The following is a 23,850-nucleotide window of genomic DNA, read 5'->3' as shown; positions in this document are numbered from 1 at the left end:
ATTTATTTATTTATTTCTGATCTCAAATAAAATTGGGCTACTGTTCTTGCCAAGTTACAAACAATGTGACGCATTGCGTGGCGTTATAGAAAATATTATGTAGCCCTTGTCCCACGTTATCGCGTAGACATCAGGTTGCATACATAATAATGTATCCCCAGCCCCAGCTTACCACCACTTTTATATCCCCTAGCCTGACTAACGGCATATGCATATTCCCATTTATTACGTAGTGTAAATAAGTCAGAGCCGACCAATGATTTTGAGAACCCTGAAATGCTTTTGAATTGTGAGCGATACTGTTGACATAGTTCTTTGCGAAATAAGTAGTTTTAGAGCCGATTTAGAGCCATTCGAACTGTAAGCAAAATACGGCATATACCTTGCACAGTAAGGGCTCATTTAGACGGTGCAAGAACTCGCATGCGAGTTTCATTACATTACATTGCGTTACTTGATCGGTCGGCTGAATTGTTGTAGCCTCAGTGGTCCGCAATGTAACTAAAATCGCATGCGAGTTCGCGCTCCGTCTAAATGAGCCTTAGGGCTTACTTAGGTAAGAAATGTCTTATTTATTGGCCGAGGTGTGTATATATTTTTTGTTTGAACCGAAGTGGCAACTTCATTTAGCGCAGCGGGAAAAATCTGACGCTTTCCGGCAGGAAGCCAGAAAAACAAATATAAATAAAACAACATTGGGTGTCATTGGGTGTACTTATCCCTTAATTGTAGGTAAATATTGGTTCTGATCCATAGGAGAATATAAGTGTAGGTACCTGGTACCTACCAAACAAAATTTATTACCAACTTAAAATTACAAAATCACAAAGTGTAGTGTAGTGTAGTGTGTATGTGTATGTGTGTGTGTGTGTGTGTGTGTGTGTGTGTGTGTGTGTGTGTGTGCGAGTGTTGTGTAGATAGATCCACGGTAGATCCATATATTTTGTCTGTCTCCGGTATGCTAGTTTAATTGCTCGTTCCTCATCAAGCATAGGGATCGGGTATTTGGGTATGATTTAGGACACTTCCAACGCTGCGGCGGTTAATTCCGCATTTAGCGTTCCAATTTCAAATTGTGGTTGCGGCTGCCCTGTTATTATGAGGTATAACGCCAAAAGGGCATGGAATTGCTAACAGATTAGAAAACTGTGACTTTAATTGAGGTAAGGTGGGGTAAGTGCAACAACGGGACATGAAGAACACTGTAGATTTTTTTACTGTTCCTTTTGTAGAGAAAAAAAAACGTTGCCCGATTCCGATTCTGATAGGAGGACTAGTTTTCTTACCACATTTGACTTTTTGTCAAATCCGGACGACTTCAAAAAGCTTTTTGTCGAGGTTGACAATGACATTTTTGTCAATAAAAGACTGGAAGTTTACCTTTAAAAAAAACCACCAATTTTACAAATCTTGAAGAAAATTGTAGCATTAGTAATTTTATCTTTTACACGGATGGTGGACTATTGAAGCCCACGGCTGAACTCAAAATTAAATTAAAATCAAATGTCAATTTAAATGAAGGTTACTAAAATGGTTGATGCAGTAAAATTTGCAACGATCCGCAATCAATTTCGTCTACTCATCTACTGTCGACTATTTTCCAATCAAAGAAAATTAAAAAATAAATAAAACCTAATACAGTCAGCAGCAATAGTTTCTAAGCGGGCGAGGTGTTCAAAATGATCTTGACGCGACTTTATTGTAAGAGAATAAGAGCACGTCAAGGTAATTTTGAACACCTCGTCCACCGTGCAACTTTTGCTGCTGACTGTACCATAAAAACAAGACACAAAAAAGTATTTTCTACACAAAACAAAGTTAAATGTCGAAGTCCTGGAAACCGAGCGGGTGCGAGGTCTTGTAGTGTCGCACGGGGGGCTGCGCACGCGGCAGGATCGACGCGCGCCGTCCGCTCGTTGGCGCGGGCGTAGCCTCCATGCGCGCTCCGGGCATTATTGAGAAACGCCTGGAACCATAATAGAGAGTCACGCTGAAAGTATTTGGATTACGAAAAGCAAGGCGATTTTTAAACTGGCTAAAGTTAACAAATCTTATAACTTTAAACGAGCACGATTACTTACCCAAATAAATATACCAGAATTCGAATTTAAACTGTTGTGAGACATAATACTAACATTGAATCCCTTAACTCGCGCGACATGTTTCGGAGAGCCTAAGTCTCCTTTCTCAAGCACTAACAGTGCGAGCAGCGTTCACGACGGCGGTGTATCGCGTAGGTACTCAACAATTGCTCTTTACACAAGAATGAGTAAGTAATAGAACGTATACAAACCTATAATATATTGCTCAGAATATATAAATTCAATTACTTAGTATAATTTTGAATGGAATAACGTGCAATAAGTATAACGTGCAATACGTATAACAATGAATTCTATAATTTTATAATGTATAATGAACTTTACATATAATATCGTTTATGATAAGTATAAAAAGGTATAACTTTGAAATAATATAATATACAAAACAAATACCACGCAATAAACCTAACCTTGTATTTTTCTGCGGGGTAACAGTTCTAACCTAAACTAACCTACTTTTCTGGTAGCAGTTTTTTCTGTGGGGGGTCACAGTTCTAACCTAACTTAACCTACTTTTCTGGCAGCAGTTTCTTTCTCTGAAGGGTCACAGTTCTAACCTAACCTAACCTACTTTTCTAGTAGCAGTTTTTTCTGTGGGGGGTCACAGTTCTAACCTAACCTAACCTATTTTATGGTAGCAGTTTCTTTTTCTGTGGGGTAACAATTCTAACCTAACCTACTTTTCTGGTAGCAGTTTCTTTCACTGAGGGGTCACAGTTCTAACCTAACCTACTTTTCTGGTAGCAGTTTCTTTCACTGAGGGGTCACAGTTCTAACCTAACCTAACCTACTTTTCTGGTAACAGTTTCTTTCTCTGAGGGGGTCACAGTTCAAACCTAACCTAACCTACTTTTCTGGTAGCAGTTTCTTTTTCTGGGGAGTCACAGTTCTAACCTAACCTAACCTACTTTTCTGACAGTAATTAGTTTCGATGACCTATGAAATACTGAGCTATCCAAATAATTTTACTGGTGTTTTGTTCAGATATTTATATGAGATGTTATTCATTATTTTAATTTATATGCATAATGAATGTTATATTAAATGTAATTAGTTTATTTGTATGTTATACCAAACAGCGGTATGTATAGTGTATGTTATATTATTTTTATGTTATACTTATTGAAAATATAGATTTAGTGCATTATAGATAAGATTAGTATACGTTTTGAACGTTTGTAAATTGAAATTATACCAAAAGTGCGTATTCATTATGATACGCACCCTATTTATTTATATGTATATATATTTCGGGGATATCGGGAACGGCTCTAACGATTTCGATGAAATTTGCTACATATGGGGGTTTTCGCGGGCGAAAAATCGATCTAGCTAGGTTTTATCTCTGGGAAAACGCGCATTATTGAGTTTTTATATGTTTTCCGAGCAAAGCTCGGTCTCCCAGATATTAATAATTTAACGTCCAATGTTGATATAAGATTTTCCAGTCCAGTATAAATTTCGTAACTTTGTGTAAAGTTTTATCCCAGTGGAACAAACTCTGCATGCAATAAACTGGATTTTAGAGTTCCTCGTAAATACTTGTTTGTGAAGATATTGCTTTTCTTCAATAATTTTACGGAAAAGGCTTCCAGTAAAACTTTGAAGCCATAACTTTTTCAAACTTACCCAGCGATCATTAGGTACGAACCAGAGATTTTTTAATTTATTTTTTATTTCACTACTTACAGAGTTTGTAAAGTATTAAAATAGTTTGTTAAACAGTTTTTGTTTTTTTAGGAAAACCCGACGGGCAATCATACCTACCTATTACTTTGCTTCTGTAAAATCTTTACACATCATAATAATTATGTAAACGTCTAAATCTCGTAATTATAATATCAAATTATGTTATGCATATTATGTTGCACTGAATTTAATTCTACACTGTTCATGTAATTTAAGATTATTATTAGAAATGTTCATTTAAAAAAATCACCGCGTAATTTCTTCCGCGCCGTTTATACCAACGCTATTTACGGAAAACGATACAGTAATGATTTCGTTAATAATTTATTCATCGTGCGGCGAACAATATGCACGTTGTACTCGATACTGCCGGTATCGATAATTTCCGATATATTACTCGGTTGCCGTGTTTGCTTTACTTTATACTGGAAGAAATAATCAAGTCATTACCTTTGTGTGTTATTATCAGAGATCGGACAAATTGGCGTCATTGCTCGCAATAATGTGGACATGATTCCAAAATTGATTAAATAATTAATCATTTAATTAATTCCTTACCTGAGGTTTAATTTTGATTCCTAATCAATATAAAACACAGAGATTTCTTATTACGTAAATTTATTAAAAAATAATAATCAGTGTTTTCCAAATTTTCTGTATGTACTCATTTTTCATATCAATAATATATTTAAGTGCTATTTATTGACTAGGGAACAAAATTAAATCTCAGGTAAAAAAATAATTAAATGATTAATTATTTAATCAAATTTGGAGTCATGTCCACATTATTGCGAGCAATGACGCCAATCTGTCCGATCTCTGGTTATTATCCCTTCCGTTGCAAAAACAGTATAATATATGTCTACTTTTCATCCACTTGACGGATTATCAAAAATTGTATTTCATTTTTAATTTGCTACTTGGGAAATATCATTTTTATGTAGTCCAAATTTGTGCAGCAATGTAGGTCAAGTGGACGAAAACTGGAGTTGGACGAAAACTAGCGCAATGGCCCTATTTAATGGGCGGAATAAATAACAATTATATCAGTCAAGGTGATCTTAGGATGTTAACTGCAGCTCCTAATGCATTACTGTCAGAAAAGTCAAAATGGCAATTTATCTAGATATTTACCAATTTTATTTTTTTCGTAGGACCTAGGGCAATTTTGTATTTGGAACGTTATTTTATTTGTATACGAGTTCTAAACTCGAATTTAATTTATACTTGTACAAGTACACGGGGACTTACGAGGCTATTTTAAATGCTGTTACTGCATTACTGCCGCAAATGTCAGGAGGTTAAATGACAAAATTTCGACTCTGTCGTTTGCGGTAGACCCTAAGATTGTGACTGATTGTGGGAGTGGCGCCCCCTACGCAGAGTTTCGCGTAATATTCCCTCTTACCTGGCAACGGGGACTGTAGACATCCTCCTGAACAGTAGTTCGGCGGCAGACTTCATGTCATCATCCTGCATCAGGCTCACCATGTCTTTCTCTCTTTTCAACAGTGGTTCCTCGGAAAGCAGGATCTCTCCTTCACTCGACACGTTGGCACACTACAAGATTACTTTTATTAGAACTCGTAAAGACAGGATATTAGAAGGGAATGAGGGACAACGGAAGGGGTCACGCGCTACCCCCTCTGCCACAAATATACGGTAGTTTTACTCCATTTTCGAGTCAAAGTGTCTTTGTTTGACGTCTGTGTCTTTGAACGGACCAATCACGGCACGGGACTCGCTCACCTCGTCCCCCGCACCCCAGTATTTTTGGCAGCATCGGTTTCATGAAATAATTGCTCTAAACTCCGTCTAGAGGATTCCTAGTCTATGGGTCACGCAATCGAATGAAATTTACACTAGGGGTACAGAAACTTCGCCATATCCCAAGACTCGAGGCCAAAGACGATCCTTCTAGCAGCGCAGTCCGGGCGTCAGGTCTATTATTTTGAAGGACGTGGCATCTTGCCAGGAGAAAGTAGTAAGTACTAAGAGTACTTAAGAAGCATAATACGTACTGTGTCAAAGAACTCTGAAACATCGCCATATCCAAAAGCTCGAGCCATAGAAGATCCTTCCAGCAGCGCGGCCCGGGCGTCGGTTCTAATATTTTTTTGTAGTTCGTATCATATTTCCAGAAGAAAGCATCTACTAAGAAACATAATACGTACTGTGTCAAAGAATGCAGTGCTGCCCGGGCGTCTGGTCTGTTGTTTTGTAGTATCATATTTCCAGAAGAAAGCATCTACTATTAAGAAAATACGTACTGTGTCAAAGAAATCTGAAACATCGCCATATCCAAAAGCTCGAGCCATAGAGGACCCTTCCAGCAGCGCGGCCCGGGCGTCAGGTCTGTTGTTTTGAAGGACGTGACATCGTGCCACGAGGAAGGTCGCGTTGAGAAGCCACACGCTTTGACCTGACGATCGAGCTTCTGGATTAAACAAAATTATTTAAGTGATTAACCTTTTGGACGCCAATGACCAATATATACGCACCGCAGGTCCAACGCCAAAGACGTATAAATCGGTCATAGACCACAGAGCAACATAGACCTAGGTGCATATGGATAAAGTTCAATTTCAGTTTTGACACTTCGATGACGTGGCGTCTGAGAGACAGCTTTTGTGTTTGACATGGCGTCGAAAAGGTTAAGCTTTTAGTTCTATTTTCAATGGGTACATGCTCGTACACTGTACAGTAGCAGAAGTTGCTAAGCGGGCTAGCTGTTCAAAATTACCTGGACACGCTCTTATCCTTTTAATAATAAAGTCGCGTCAAGATCATTTTGAACACCTGGCCCGCTTAGCAACTTCTGCTGCTGACTGTACTATAATATTTTGTCGCAATTATCTGTCTTAAATACTTTACATCTACCTGCATCTACATACCCTGATTTGACAGACTAGTATGATACTGTAGATAGCTTATCATTAACTGAATGCGTAGGAGTCAGTGTTGTGAATAACTCTTATTTTTAGGCTTAAAGACTCGAGCCCTCAAGACTCGTAAGTTTTGAAGACTCGACTATATTTTGAGAATTATATTTATTTATTTTACGCGTATGGATGTAAGAAATCGTCTTTGCCGCCTTTGAGGCGTTAAGCTTCGAGAGCCTTAAGGGTTCGAGTCTTTAAACCTCGAAATGAGCGTTATTCACAACACTAGTAGGAGTTGGTTACTTCTCACGGCTCCTGAATCACAGAGTATAATTATTTGTTTTAGCCAACCACAAACCTGCTTGGCACTTGGTAGAATAGTATCTGGCTTTCTGTGCCTTCTTGGTATCAGCGTACAGGCGCGCTAGTTCGTGCAGGATGTAACACCGTTCGGACGCGCGCTCGGCGAGGACCACGGAGCGCTCGAGCGTGCGCAAGCGAGTCCTGTAAAACATCGATACTGGTCATTGAGTCATTAAAATGTAGGCATTATCAAAATATCTAAGATCTGGCCACAGAATTAACATTTTACAAGAGATGGGATAACTTTTATCGGCTCTTTTTTAGGGTTCCGTACCCAAAGGGTAAAAACGGGACCCTATTACTAAGACTCCGCTGTCCGTCCGTCCGTCCGTCCATCCGTCCGTCTGTCACCAGGCTGTATCTCACGAACCGTGATAGCTAGACTGTTGAAATTTTCACAGATGATGTATTTCTGTTGCCGCATAACAACAAATACTATAAACAGAATAAAATAAAGAAGTGGGGCTCCCATACAACAAACGCGATTTTTGACGAAGTTAAGCAACGTCGGGCGGGGTCAGTACCTACTTGGATGGGTGACCGTTTTTTTGCTTGTTTTGCTCTATTTTTTGTTGATGGTGCGGAACCCTCCGTGCGCGAGTCCGACTCGCACTTGGCCGGTTTTTTGTAGATACACGAGTATATTCTCCAATGCGAACTCAAATTTATATTAACTAACAACGCATTCATTGAGAAAAAAAATGTCTGACGACTATGCCTATGACGGCAAATATGTTGCAGTTACCCAATAAAGGGTTAACTATTGCAGAGCGTGATGGCACAGTCTTCAACTCTTCACCAGTATATCGGAGCAGCCAAGGTGTTCACAAACATCTGAACAAAGCCTCGATTATCAAGACATTAAGGTGAATTCTCATACATATTTATTTGAGCGCCTTGGCCAGTCCGATGTATATGATGTCTGATGGAGACTATACGATCCTATAATATTTCTGTCGGTCACCATAAATAAAACAGAAAATTAAAGTAAACCATTGTATTCTTACAAACAATTCACAAGGTACATTCACAGATTCTAGGTTTCCATGTGACAGCTAGCAGGGACCGCACGGGGGAGGACAGGGCGCGCAGGACGGCGGGGGGCAGGGCTCCGTGCAGTTACCGCAGGGGACGCACGGCCCGCAGCGAGGCCCACAGCAGCCCCCACATGGTCCACAGCAAGGCCCACCGCAGCAAGGCCCACACGACGACCCGCAGCAAGGCGAGCCACAGCAGGGCTTACAGCACGGCCCGCCGCAGCACGGCCCTCCGCAGCAGCCACCGCAGGGGCCACAGCAAGGCCCGCAACCGCCACAACAAGGTCCGCAACCTCCACAGCAAGGTCCACAGCCCCCACAAGGCCCGCAGCCGCAGCACGACCCGCAGCAACCTCCACACGGTCCACAAGACATTATGCTTAGGTGCTTCAAATTATTTACTTAAATTAAAAAAGTAATTGTTGTAAAATAAGTGGTATAATTTTGAATATATTATAATGGTTTTTGATTTTTAATATTTTAACTTTTTTGTTACATGTGTTTTGTATAAAATTCTATCAAATAATGATTTTGACAAGAAGTGATTTGAATTATGTCGACTTCGATGTTCTAATTTCAATAGTATTTAGTTTCTTTTACAGAAAAATTACCGGCCATGACTTTTTGACTAATGCCCGGCTATACTCGTAACTATACTTGGTCAAACAAATCTTGTCAGTATCAAAAGGCGACAAAATTCCTTTTCCTTTTTTACCATCATATGCAATATCATGTTGTGTACCTATGATCGACGAATAAAGCATTTGTATTTGTATTTGTATTTGTAAAAATTTTAAAAACGCGGGTTAGCAACACTACGTTTATATTTTATTTGTGGAACTGTTTTGTTTAGATTTCATCGTTGTTCGATGTAAATTGGTGCTTTTTGTTCGTTTACTAGGGATGCCATACTTCAGTTTGCTTTACATTGCTACTGACATATTACAGACTATATATGTGTAAATTCAATACGGGCGAATACTTTAAACGGTGGTTAGCATAGGACAGAAGTATATTGAGATACATTTTGCTTAGAAATATTTGAGTCTCTTTGTGGCACTGATCAGTAACTCTACGAAATGGTCGGCCGTTGGTAAAAGGCAAAAGGAAATACCTACCTCGTTTCCACTGGCATCGGACGTTGGTTTCGTTTCACGCTAGAACCACGAGAGCAGGGAATGCGGGACATACCTCCAAGTTATAGACGAACATGCACAGACGCCGCTTCGTAAACCATTTACGAATACCGCGAAGTCGAAGTCACAGACATATGCGCTCTTTTACAGGGTGGCCCAAAAATACGTTGACAGTTTTTTTCTAATTATTTTATTAAGTAGGTACTTACGTAACTACTTCAAAATAAGTTAAAAATTAAAAGTTAAAACCACTCTTTTTATGCAACAAAAATTAATCGTCTTCAAAATAGCCTCCTTTCGCTTTGATACACAAACGCAAACGTTTGTTAAAATTTTCAACGAAATGCCGCAGCTCCTCCAAGGATATTTTTTCCCATTTTTTGGTAAGTGTTGCTTTTAGTGCGTTTACATTTTTGTGTTTAGTAGCACATGCCCTTGTCTCTAAGATTGACCACAAACTATAATCCATTGGATTTAGATCAGGCGAGTAGGATGGCCACTCTTATGAACTTATGAATCCGGGAAAATGAGTAGTGGATATTTAATCCATCTTAGTAAAGTGATCTGTGACCAGTGCTTTGTAGGTTTCCATTACGATGGGGAACGCGGGTTAATCGTATACGGGGTGGATTAAAGAGGCTTAATCGGTTTAAAGGAACACTGTCGTGTATCTAATTATCATAGTAGTATCGTGTATCTAATTATGTAATCTGGTTAGTTTAAAACGTCGTTTTTGATGAAAGTTGCTTGTAAAACTTGAGCATCTGGGGGGCTAGGATAACGGTTGTCAATAGAAAATACCAACCAAAACTTAAATGGTAATGTATGGAAATAATCACGTGTCTTTTCTTACTTTTATTAAATTCTCATTTCGAGACTTTTTTGTTCCAGTGTGAAGATTTATTTTATTCTTCAAGTTAGGTACACCCTGTAGCTAAACAACTCCCGTTTAGAGTTGAGTGAAAAAGTAAAGCGTCTTAAGTTCCCTGCTTCTCGCCATTTCTTGAATTTTTTATCGAGACACATAATTTTAATAAATAAAAGAAGTTATTTAACAATGTGCTATTTAGAGCTGTATTGTTCAGCAATCGCTGAAAAAGGAATAATACTAGTTAGTAGCTGTAAAGCATATGTACAAGTAAGCATAAAATAGTACATTACATACCTAGGGAGGTGAATTAGTGAATGCTCCAGATCGCAGGTGTTTGTGGCCCGAACCGAAGGTGAGGGCTTTACGAATTACCTACCGCCCGTGGTTTGTTTAAAGTTTTACGTCTTGGCTTGGCCAGGAAGTGAGAGACTAACTTGACATCAGTATGAGGCGCCATAGGTCTAGCCCGCCACAGCGAATCCCTGCTCGGTTCGCACGATATTGCGATGCCAAAACTGCCAAAAATGGTGATGTCATCACCAAGAGAGAGCGAGAGAGAGAGAGTGAGACTGACTTGACATCAGTATGAGGCACCATAGGTTTAGCCCGCCACAGCGAATCCCTGCTCGGTTCGCACGATATTGTGATGCCAAAACTGCCAAAAATGGTGAGGTCATCACCAAGAGAGAGCGAGAGAGAAAGAGAGAGAAAGTGAGACTAACTTGACATCAGTATGAGGCACCATAGGTCTAGCCCGCCACAGCGAATCCCTGCTCGGTTCGCACGATATTGCGATGCCAAAACTGCCAAAAATGGTGAGGTCATCACCAAGAGAGAGCGAGAGAGAAAGAGAGAGAAAGTGAGACCGACTTGACATCAGTCTGAGGCGCCATAGGTCTAGCCCACCAGAGCGAATCCCTGCTTGGCTCCCTCGACCAAGCTATGTCAAGCATGAGGAATGCTTTCTTTCAAATCTTAATAGATTATTATCGGAGAGAGAGAACTGGTGAGGTCATCACCAAGAGAGAGAGAGAGAGAGAGAGAGAGAGACTGACTTGACATCAGTATGAGGCGCCATAGGTCTAGCCCGCCAGAGCGAATCCCTGCTTGGTTCCCTCGACAAAGCTATGCCAAGCATGAGAAATGCTTTCTTTTCGCGGTCCGCCTCGCTCATGCTTTCTGCGACTCGTTTCTGAAATAAGTGAAGTCGTATAACGACTTAAAAAACTATTAAAATGAAGAAAAAGGGAATTGAGTTATTATTTTATTTTTACAAACAAACCATGGAAGGATCACTGGCACATGAAAAAAGGAACTGCAATTGAATTTACCGAACTATGAACTCCCAAACTGTCATAAAAAATGCCCTCGCCTTCCGATGTCTACTAACGACATTCCACGACAACAGCTATAGCTGGTGAAGCAAATCTTGTCACTAAAAAAGGCGCGTAATTCAAATTTTGTATGGGACGATATCCCTTCGCGCCTACATATTTAAAATTTGCCGCTTTTTTCTACTGATAAGATCTGCTTGACCAAGTATAGTTATAATTTTCAACAGTTACCTGGTCCAGAAAAGCAAGGGCTACAGTGGTGTATAACTCCTGCAGGAACTTTTCTTTGTCCGGCAGCAGGTGCGCAGGCTTGCGTGCTATTTGTTGCATGCCGAACTCGGCCAACTCCAAACATCTAGACAATAAAATAAATAAATACGTTTGTGTTCCTAAGTGCTTGTTGCTAGGCCTACATGAATAAAGTAGGTATATTTTGAGTTTGAGTTTGAATATTTGGACAATCTAAGAGGTCGACCTAGCCCGAAATTGAGCAAAGCTTGTACTATGAGAAGCAGGTGCGCAAACTTGCATGCGATTTGTTGCATAGCCAACATAGAATTATTTTTTTGGCAATAACACCTTTTTTAATAGCGGGGAATTGTGTATTGGGTAATATTTAAAGCTACGGGCGAGGTATATTTATAGAGAAGGGATAACTCTCAGTGATACCTACGTGGAGCGTCAGACACCAAGTGGCGTCCGTACACGATGGGCCATCATACGCTGGTCCACGCTGACCACCGTGTAGAGAGAGTAGTGGTGTCGGATAGCTTATAGAGCGGCGGGATGCCGATGGTGCGTTCACACACCTACACGTGGCCCATTCGATAGTGCGTGCTCTCAACCATCGCACAGCCATCTCGCTGGTCCAGTGGGCCATCTTGTAGAGGAGCCATAACGTTCTGGCGCTGGGCTTTCTCTTACTGCTCATAACACTTTCTACGTCAGGAGACGTAATCGTCACTTCATGTAGTTATTAATGAACAGTAGGTACTTGTTAGTATCATGCTGTTCCTGCATAGCCACAGCAGCTGACAGAAGCCGGGTGGCATCAGTCACGTTCTGACGCCGCGCCTTTTCCCGCTGTTCTTTACGGGCTTGTCGGAGACGCGTGCGCGCAGCGCTCTCAGCTGGCGACGTTGCGTACATGGGTCGACGTTCCCGTAGAACAGCCTGTCAAGTTAGCAGGATTTAGGGCAAGTTGCATCAACCACATTTGACAGACTGATCAACGTCAGCCAGCGCGCCCCGGCGCTTTACTATGAAATTTTCCATACATAAAAATTTTGCGAACTCTAACGATACGAACAGTTTGGTGCAACCGACCCTTAAACTTGGAAGTCTGAGCGCAGCATGGTTCCATTTTTATCGCCTGTCACTATGCCCGACACTTTCGCACTTACATACTTGTTAGAACGTGACAGGCATGGTGACAAGCGATAAAAATGCGAGCGTGCTACCGCCGCTGGGGACCTAGCTAACGTGACAGAGCTTGATAAAAAACGTCGATCTAAACTTAAATAATGTATGGAAATAGTCATGTGACTGTCGCAGCTGCCATTATAAATTAAATACTAGGTCGGTGGTAAATAAGCATACAGCTGAATGATAAGTGCTTGCAGTAGACAGTAGATGCTTGCATTGCAACTCCAGGGTTTCACATGTTTGCTGAGGGGTAAATGATAAATTGTATGGTTCCACATTATACATGTTTATTTTGCGGATAAAGTAAATTCGGGAATCCTAAAAATCACCCAAAATTAGAGTTCATTTTCGGAGTTTCCCGACAATCTGAAGTATACCAGAAACTGTTGTTAGTGTTAGTTCACCGTTAGTGAACAGACAAAACAGGCTAGATGTTATATCTTAGAACTGAAAAAAAATAATCACAAGTGCTGTGTGATATACACTCATCATCTTCAAAAGCTGCTGCTTATGTATAGGTAAATAAAAAAAAAATACGGAATTACTCAACTTAACGCATGTCAGGCTTCATTTGTTTATGTTTATGCTAGTAATGAATATTTAATGTTGTTAAAGCACGCTGCTGTTGTGCTTATTCACGAAATTTTACGAGACATACAAAATGCAACACATAAATAAGAGCACCGGCTGCGTACAAATAAAGCCAGGGCCTGAATTCTTCTTGTTTTACTCTAATGTAAAAAGCGGCCAAGTGCGAGTCGGACTCGCCCACGAAGGGTTCCGTATTTAGGGGATTTATGACGTATTAAAAAAACTACTTACTAGATCTCGTTCAAACCAATTTTCGGTGGAAGTTTGCATGGTAATGTACATCATATATTTTTTTTAGTTTTATCATTCTCTTATTTTAGAAGTTACAGGGGGGGGGACACATTTTACTACTTTGGAAGTGTCTCTCGCGCAAACTATTCAGTTTAGAAAAGAAAATGATATTAGAAACCTCAATATCATTTTTGAAGACCTATCCATAGATACGCCACACGTATGGGTTTGATGAAAAAAAAATTTGAGTTTCAGTTCTAAGTATGGGGAACCCCCAAAATTTATTGTTTTTTTTTTTCTATTTTTGTGTGAAAATCTTAATGCGGTTCACAGAATACATCTACTTACCAAGTTTCAACAGTATAGTTCACTAGGTACCTACACCACAGACCACTGCTGTATCGCTACCTATCCTATATCGCCGTATGTGTATGGTATATAAATTATCAATATGTTTATGACATTCACCAATACACAGGTATGTCTGATTAAAACTTTACAGGTCTTCCGTAAAGTTGTCCCTTATCACAAAATATTGTAGCCATACCTACAGTTAATTACACAAATATAACACTAAGCTTCCAATAGTCACGTCAACTTCTACCATTTTTTGAGTCAAATTGATTCTGAATGCTATCGAATGAATCCTGTTACATTAACGATAAAAAGGTACGCAAGTAAAATACAATTTCAGGCCAAAACTCAAACGTCTCATTTTAATTCGAGAACAGACTTCCAAATTCAAATAAAGCCAGTATTAAGTAAACTCGGCCAGCAGAAACGGATGTCTTTCCGTGCCAAAATGTTTTTGATTTTGCATCTATTCTATTGAGATAGCTTGGCTCCGTGCCTTCTGATTTAAGTCCCTGATGCAGATTTGCCCCATTTACATACAAACTTAACATAATCATTTTGTTATTGCCGCCAGCGTTTTCCGGATTTTGTTCGAGATGTATTTTTCCTTTGAAATTTTTATCATTCAGATCATATCTTACGCAGGTTCTAGTTACTTTTAGAAATAATTATTAAGTGCACCAGTTCATGTGACACCTTTGGAGTTGCATGCATCCAGCCCATATGTATCCTCGTATTGTTGGTATTAAATAAGAATAATGGATAAGTTTTACATCTATCTATCTATCTAATACCTTTAAACGAGCAATTCTTGTATATTTATTTATATATAGGTATATTTCGGGGATCTCGGAAACGGCTCTAACGATTTCGATGAAATTTGCTATTAGGGGTTTTTGGGGGCAAAAAATCGATCTAGCTAGGTCTTATCTCGTCTTTTAGTTTTTATTATACATTCAGGAATTTCCTGTAAGTATGACAAACAAAGTAGTATCAGGTGAAGTATGTAATTAATTTTTGTCAAAAGAACGCATTAAAATCCACTAAAGTTTCTATAGTTTTAACTTAGGATTCTTCGCCGGCAAGGGTAATGAGGCATGAAGTCGTTGCATGCCGTTAGCGGTTCCCCTAGCTCGATAAAATGATGCTATCTGCAAAGCCGGAGTGCGATTGGATCCAATTAGGATTAGGAAACTTTATTTCTAAAGGTAGATAGATAGTTAGTAAACTTTATAGTGGACTATTCTATTAAGCAAAACTGTATACTAACGAAATAAATATTGTATCAAAGGATATTAATATCAACATTAAAATTATTACTGTCAAAAAAACATTCAACGAAATTAAAAGATGTTTATCGTTATAATATATGGACTTAGCCAAGGCTTTTGAGTTGGTACATAATATGTTTGTCGGTGCTCTTGGACAAAATGTAAGGTGGTTTAACTCTAAATCTAGTATTTAACGATTATTTAAGCGAGCGTAAATAATATGTTGCTCTAGGTGATGTGGTAAGTCGCGACCTACCTTTTATTTATGGAGTTTCTCAAGGAAGTACTTTGAATCCTACCTTGTTCCTAATTTTTACAAATCATCTCTGCAATCTGGACCTATAAACAATAGGTAGGCTAAGTAGTAAATTCTAATCTCCTTGATAAAAATACGTACTAAAGTTAGGTCTGTGTCTTCTCTCCAAATCTAAATACACCTATCGACGCACAGTTTATTCATTGAACTACTGTAGGTAATAAAACTTCTAAGTGCTGGTAAGAGTGGCATACGGTTAAGTGTAGATATCCTTCACATTTGGGCCTGTTTACACATTATTAGGTTTTATTAGGAGTTCATACATTTGTTACTTAAATTCAATTGAAAATCAATGAACTCGCAATAAACACTAATCAATATGTAAACAGGCCCCAATTTAAAGACCAGCCACACTTATTTTGCAGCCACACTTACCCGTATTGACCTTACCTGTCTGTTTTCTACGTCCATGAGCGCATTAGTAGCTAATTCCTGTAGTTTCGCGGCTCCCTTCTTGTTAGCCGACGCCAGTCGCTCATCCTTACACAAACTTGTAAGAAAGTATTTGTCGTGGGCCATTCTTTCTAAATACTTCGATGCCATTAGACGGGTCATTTGATTCTTCTTCTGTTGTTCAATGCGTGACATATCTTGGACCTAAAATATTATCAAAATTATTATTATGCCTATAATTATTATCAAAATAATAATTCGGCATTCTGTAGCACTTGTAGTAGTCACGTAAGCTATTATTAACTGCCGATTACCTTATGTGCTGCCTGATGTGACATTCGACTCTGATGTTTAATGACGATCGGCGTGAATTCGTCCTTGGTCATCTCCTCAAACGCCTCCGAACGTAGTAGATTAACCGACTGCAGCACCTTTCCTGCACTTTCTCCGGTGCATACTCTGATCTAGATGAATAACATCATTTTAAACATAAACATAATTTATTTCACACTCATATAAAACAAAGACTTAAAAAATATAGTGATGGTTTACATGTGCCTGAAATAATAAATTGTGACGAGCGTTCTAACTGTGCGTCGAGCGTCTAGTGTGAATACTGAATAGTTTGTTTGTCATAAGAGTGTAATCCGATTCTATAAAAACAAAACCCAGTATACTAAAAGAGAAAAATAAAAAAATTCAGTTATATTGGGCTTATTTATACCTATAGTGTTATTCTATGTAAGTGTTCGTACAGGAGAACCTTTGAAGCCTGATAAACTTAACTGCTGATTTTCAGATTACGCCGATATAGCGCCGAGTTATTTCAGGTTGCTGGTAAAGTGGAGTAGCTAGCTATCAAGATGGCTCAACAGGAATTGCTATTCGCGCCTAATACACCTACTTTTGCAAATATTGCATTGGTACTTTGTCAAATCAAAATGTACGTTAAATGGTAGTCCCATTTAACGTACAATGTACAATGTTGTTATTAGGTACAGTCAGTTGAACCCTAGTATAGAAGTTTGTATGCAAAGGTGCTAAGATATTAATATTGCTGAATATTGCGGTATTTTATTTATTTTGTCAATGGTTTGCAGTTATGGAAACAGACTTTACCTATATTGTAATGCACTTCAAAAAATCCATTGAAAACTGCTATGATATTGCTAGTATCCACAAGGAAAATACTTTTTGAATGGCAAGCGTGAACTCCGCAACTCCCCCGGGCCCGGGTTCGCGAGTGTACGTTTGTTGTCGTACTAACTTTGTTACAAGTTGCACAAACTCTCTGATTGCCAGCCTATGTTGCTCTGTTATATGTATTGATGACGTGGAATATCTTGTTAAGATGGAACATCGAAATAGAGTGCCCTGACTTTGACTGGTGTATTGAAACAGAGATTTTCTTTGAGACTTTGTAAAGATAATCAATAACTTTTTTACTTCGCTAAAACAAATAAGTAGCTTTTATCAAAAACTGTTTAACTAACGTCAATTTATAACTTTCCGACTTTTTACTAATAATTATTTACTAAAACGGGACTTAATCACCAAACCACTAGAATGAACTTCATAGCTGTTTTTGCTAGAAGATGTTGATGTCAACTTTAGCCATTCTTCGAGACCACGTCCCGTGTCCCAACACCGTCCTCGAAGACGTCGGAGTTAAATTCAAAACTTAATTTTACGCGTGTACGTCCTGTTTTAGTAAATCATAATATCTAACGTCAATTTCAAGGCCATAGGCCGTCGTCAAGTCCTTAGAGAACAATTGAAGGTCTATCTCAAATAGTCTCAAATTTTGACGACCGGTCTGGCCTAGTGAGTAGTGGTAGTGACCCTGCCTGTGAAGCCGTGGTCCTGGGTTCGAATATTTGTGTGATGAGCACAGATATTTGTTCCTGAATCATGGTTGTTTTCTATGTATTTAAGTATTTGTATATTATATATATCGTTGTCTGAGTACCCACAACACAAGCTTTCTTGAGCTTACCGTGAGGCTTAGTCAATTTGTGTAAAAATGTCCTATAATATTTTTTATTTATTTAATAGTGGTCGATACATACAGTCTCCTCGGCATTCCTGGCACACTCCGCGAAGTTTGGCGGTAGCTTCCTCATCAACTGCCCGCGGTGTGACAAGACAAGGGAACGCTCAAAGGCACATGTTTCATACGCCGTTTGAGCTCTTATGTGCAGGGCTGATACATTCTCGGGTTCTATTTCTGAAGTAAAGATAAAGGAAATAAAATTGTTCTCTAAGTTGTATAGATGGCAGCACCATCTCTCTCGCTATATCGTAATCCCTTATGAGATTCGTATAGGAGGACTAATGCTCGCCCTTAAGTAATAAAAGAGAAAAAAAAACAGTCAAAGATGCCTAGCTAGTCTTTCAAAGATTGTTTAATCGATAATTTGGACCGGGTAGCCTAAAGGTAGGCCCTAGGACTCTCTAGGGCGTAACATATTTAACTCAGGACCTAAGTATAAAGTATATAGACAAGTAGGTACCAGTAGCTCGAATAAGACAAGTACCGGTAGCTCGAAGCGCGTCCACTAAAGCACCGCTGTAATACGTAGCCTCCGCTCTCGCCTCACTCTGCCCGAGTAGTGAATGCACATGTATCATCTATCCGGTAACACATTAAATTCTGGACCTAAGTATAAAGTATAAAGCCAGCCCTAGTAGCACGGTCGCATTTTTATCATTTATCACCATGCCTGTCACGTTCTAACAAGTATGTAAGTGCGAAAGTGACGGGCTTAGTGGTAGGGTAACGGCACCAGTGGCCAGCCAGGTACCAGTGGTCAGCCTTTTGAGTCGTTTATTGGTCATAAATATCTGGTATATTCGTTTAAACGAATCGCGAGTACTCAAATAGGAGCTTTGATTCCTTATTGGTTAATACGTCACACGACAGGTGCGGTGAGGGAACGGGGGGAAGAAATATACTCGTTCATACAGGTGCTGTTTGTCGACGAGTGCAATAGTATCATGTCCGCCATATTTTTTACTGCACGTGGTGTTCTCTTAACAGGCAAGAAAAACTATGTTTTAATGTTAAAAGTTATTGTTTTTGTTAATGATTGGTTTATTTATTAGTTTATCTATTAAATTGCATTATATTTGAATGAAAATATCAATATTTCACTTATAAATTGAGGGGGCTGGCCACTGGATAACACTTTTTTCCAAAGAATCCAGTGCCCAGCCCCCCACGGCTGACCTTTGGGTTATTCGTTTATTTTATTATTACCGTTAGGACCGTTAAATTTACATTTTCAAATTTAGTTAGGCATGCCCTAGTCAATTTAAAGTAAAACCCAGTAGTCAGCCGCATTTGAAATAACGTTTTAATGCGGCTGAGCACTGGGTTTCGCGGATCCAGTACTCAGCCATTGACCTTGCTTGGTACGTCACCGCCAAAAATATGTCCACATTTTTAAACCCTATCTCATTGAAATAAGGTTCAAAAGTGTATACATATTTTTGACGTTAACTATACATAACTATCATTTTGCTTTTTCCTGGTCGGTATATGACTTTGTTTATTAATGATAATTAGATCTGCATAGACTCGATTAATTATTTTTTACCGAATACCTACTAGGAACATAATTATAATTATATTACCTGATTTACCTCGTTAATTTTTGACGGATTAATTATTAGAAAATAAATATTGCGATTCTTAGTTTGCAAGAATAGTGTTAGTTAATTAAGTACCTATGGCCAACAAATTTCGTGTCATAAGAATTGTATGTACCTATAAGATTTTTTTTAAATAAGGCAACAAGTAGGTAAGTAATACATATATGCAAAAAATATATAAACTAAGATTAAAAACTACAACTAACTACAATAACGATAAGTAACAAACATTATAAAAAAATATATATTATAATATCGTTGATTTTGATATATATATTAGTGATTTTGATCTAATTATTATGAATAGTTTATATAGGCTGAGTACTGGGTACACAGAGGCTGCTTACTGGATTTTGGAGGCTGACTACTGGAGAAAAGTGCCACTTTTTGTTTAAACTTAATTAGAGATATTATAAAGAGGATTGTTGTTTTTTTAAATATTTTGTTTTAAAACTATGATAAACAATTGATCTAACCATGTCATTTGTTTAATTATCCGACTAATCCTGTAGAAATGCCGAACGTTCAAACTTAAAAAAGTCGTTATAAGGCTGACTACTGGTGCCTTTACCCTAGTGGATAAAAAATGGAACCGTGCTGAGCCCGCAGGTACCGGTAGCTCGAATGGCGTCCGCTAAAGCTCCGCTGTAATACGTCGCCTTCGCTCTCGCCACGCTGCGGCCGAGCAGCGAATGGACGTCATCTTGCTGTAATATAACACATTATTATTTTATACCACGCTTTAAAGGTGTTACAAAGACGGATAATGATACAGCGGATGCACTACGCGTCAAAAGTATATGTAGCTATCACGCAAATATATAGTCTGTGTCGAAAGAGAAGAGTCGTTGATTGTATGGGGCCAAATACATTCCACAACTCTTCTCTTTCCGCACAGACTCTAGATGTATTTACATCTACCTACCGTATCTAGTGGAATCTATTTAGGTCCCACTAAATACTCGTGGGCATCGCGAGACCCTACAACTAGGAAAGTGCAATAATTAAGTAATTTAAGACCAAATTACACATAATTAACCTCTTTATTATAACCAGGTGACTATGTACCTACTAGGAAGCGTATTGTTCCCAAGCTTATGAGTAGGTAATATGTGAGTAAAATAGTAAAATATCATTATGCGTAAAACTAAAATTACAGCCAAAAATATAATACACCAATGCTTTTGTTTTGAAACAAAAGACTTCACGGATTAAAGTTAAAAAGCTTTTCAACAAAAATAACAATACGTTTTGAATTTCCGAATATAATTGCAACAGGAATTATTTACATTTAAACTTTCATCTCAAATAACTAGCTGCTAGCGCTAGTTGGTCATTTGACTAAAATACCACCCCTTTAGCGATAAAAGTAGTAACAACCGTCGGAAATCTCATTCAAATGTTAACCTTATTCCCATGCAACAAGGTCTAAATTCAAACTAATCTCCAGTGCCTGTTACAACTGTTATGCGTGTTAGGTAAATTATTTAAACATGTAACGGAGCTACTTTCATTAGCAGATAGTTCGCTTCTCTATTTAATGTGCTTATTACTAGTACCATCGCCCTCACCGTTAACTAACAGTTCGTAAACCTTATTACAAGAGCCATAAGGTCCACCGATGGACAGTTAAGAGTGTTGCTGTTTGTACAGTCACCTGCAATAATATGTTACACAACGAAGGCAGCAAATATATCTGACACGATCTTATTTGTATAGAGCCACAAGAGCGTGACACATATTTTTGCGGCCTTCGAAGAGTAACATATTATTGCAGGTGACTGTACATCTAGATTGACTTGCACTTGCGCCAGGCACTTGCGAAAGGGGACCGGGATCCATTGGTCTATTGATTGCCCGGGCAGGAATTGGCCGAGCTGCGTTTGCGGAAAAAAAACTAAATTGCCAAAAAATATTTAATGTTTGATATTTTTACACTTAAACTCATCTAAAAATGTCGATTGTAAAAGTAGATTTATTCTAGTCATTAGTACCTAAATGTAAGTAATAACAAATATCGCAGGTTGAAAAATCGAACATCGTCTTGTGTGTCGATTGGGTGACATCTCTAGTGCGCAAATAAACGTTCAAGTTAATAAACAAAACCAAGTGCGGGTAGTTCGAAAAACTCGCGCGCCTAGAAGATGTTGATGTCAACTAGCCAGTCTTCTCCGAGACCACGGGGACATCGCCGTCCTCGAAACGTCGAAAGTAAATTTAAAACTTAATTTTACGCGATTAAGTCCCGTCGTTGTGAATAATAATAAGTAGATTTATTTTTGAGTATATCGGTAACGGTGTCCTGATCAGGTACGTGAACGGAAAACTGCTGTTAGGGTATTAACTAGGGTGGTAGTGGTAGCAGCCGCTGACCGGCCCCTTACTAAAATGCCTGGCGACCGTAAAGATGAGGTAAACGCTTAATATTTAGTATTTTACTTACATTCCACCGGAGTGCTTCATTGTACGCTTGTATCGCTTTGTCAAACAGGTCCAGACGCTGCAAGTAGTGTCTGCAAACGGTAAGGTAAACGTACTAGTGCTCGACATGCTAATGTCCAATAGATGACACCCTGCTGTCACCTCTATTGACAATGACTTAAGTTTCAAGATGACATGTACTGGGACCGCGTCGAGCACCGTACCTTACGTGTTAATTTAGAGTTTAATTTCTAGTCTATGTATGACAAACTTATATTTTGACATCAAAATTAGTTATGCCATTTTTCTTGTAAGTATTGGCGCCAGCAAGACGCACGGGCGAGTGATAGCAAAATGGCATCAGTTTGATGTCAAGATGTAATTTGAATTCATTTCAGGATTCTGACCGAATTTTTAGTCATTTTCTTAAAAGCTGTAAGTAACTAGTCAGTTTAATTAATTGGTATAAAAAAAATCTAGCAACGATAATTAGTACCAAGGGCCCGTTTCTCAAAAGCTTGTAACTTGTAATCCAAGCGGATGTCACTTTTTGATAGCCTTTGTTAGAAAGGGACTTCCACTAGTATTACAAGTTACAAGCTTTTTAGAAACGGGCCCCAGACATAGAAGTTACTTGTATGTCCATGTAAAATTTCATGTTATTTTAGAATGTCATAATGAGACCGTAATATCGATTGTATGATGGCGGCTATGTTCGTGTGGTTAATGATACGTACCCTCTTGATCTGTAAACTGTAACCGCGTTACATATTGGTCGCTCCTCGAACTCTAATTTCTTGCGAACCATGTTAAATCGTGACTTGACTCGTTAGTTTTTTCTATACAGTGATTAGTGATGGGGCGTGATATATATCGATAGTAATGAATTGATTAAGTCGTTTTCGAACAGAAATGTATGTAAATTTTTGGCATTTGAACTTAACAATGTTTAGATTTGACTAATATTAAGAAAGACAACCTAGCTGAATACTACTCGTACAAACAATCTGTCCTGTTTATAATTAATTGTAGTGAAAAATAGGCAGATTTATTTTAACAAGATTCCAATAGATATCTACTAGTAACAAGATAATCGTCAGTGAACATGTTAATTTCCACTACGTATACCATAGTCACTGACACTGAGGGGCTACCGCGAAAACCGAAATTCGCAGACAGAGAAAATGACCCGCAATTTGCGAACTTCTATTTTCGCGGTTATCGCGTGAAAAGAATACACAGTTTTTTTAGTGGCTATGTCGTTGTTTATATCTGCACACGTAAACATACCTACACCAAATAAGTACATATATATTTTTCCCTTATGCAAGAAGTTGATAATTTACCTCCTTATCCAGTCGGTAGTGACCCTGCCTACGTGTAAGGGCATTTATCAAAAATACTTGTTTCTTAGTTACGGATGTTTTGGATGTATAAGTATAAGTAATAATATATACTCGTATATGTAATATATAGGTACCTATAATCTATAATAATTTATAATCTATAGAATACCTATAATCTGTAATCGATACAGATTGATTCGATATCGAGCCGTCCACATCACTAAAGTACTCACCGTAATAGGTTTGTCAGTCGCTCGTCATTTTCAAGTATAATCCAGTTGACCGCGATTTATTCCAATTCCGAATACGGAAATTGCAAAATTTGCCAAGTTTTGTAGACGGAGAAAACGATTCTGTTTCAACAATTTGATATGATTTTAATTTTAATATCTGGGTGACCGAGCTTCGCTCGGAAAACATATAAAAACTCGAAA

The 23,850-nt window shown here is 38.6% G+C and overlaps 1 protein-coding gene across 1 annotated transcript; it reads right to left on the bottom strand.

Annotated features, from left to right (window-relative positions):
- Positions 1–1,818: 1,818 nt before the first annotated feature.
- Positions 1,819–22,909, bottom strand: LOC134650906 (outer dynein arm-docking complex subunit 4-like). Its single transcript, XM_063505851.1, has 13 exons — positions 22,808–22,909; positions 22,093–22,162; positions 20,263–20,356; positions 18,065–18,222; positions 16,310–16,459; positions 15,993–16,199; positions 12,409–12,587; positions 11,646–11,769; positions 11,136–11,272; positions 7,032–7,177; positions 6,062–6,228; positions 5,200–5,351; positions 1,819–1,966 (listed from the first exon to the last, which is right to left on the bottom strand). The coding sequence occupies exons 1-13, from the start codon at positions 22,876–22,878 to the stop codon at positions 1,819–1,821; spliced, it is 1,803 nt and encodes a 600-aa protein (XP_063361921.1). The 5' UTR covers positions 22,879–22,909.
- Positions 22,910–23,850: the final 941 nt, after the last annotated feature.

Source organism: Cydia amplana, chromosome 9 (assembly GCF_948474715.1).
Source record: "Cydia amplana chromosome 9, ilCydAmpl1.1, whole genome shotgun sequence".
Lineage (NCBI taxonomy): Eukaryota > Metazoa > Arthropoda > Insecta > Lepidoptera > Tortricidae > Cydia > Cydia amplana.
The sequence above is the reverse complement of the archived record's forward strand: the minus strand, read 5'-3'. Positions and strand labels throughout refer to the sequence as shown.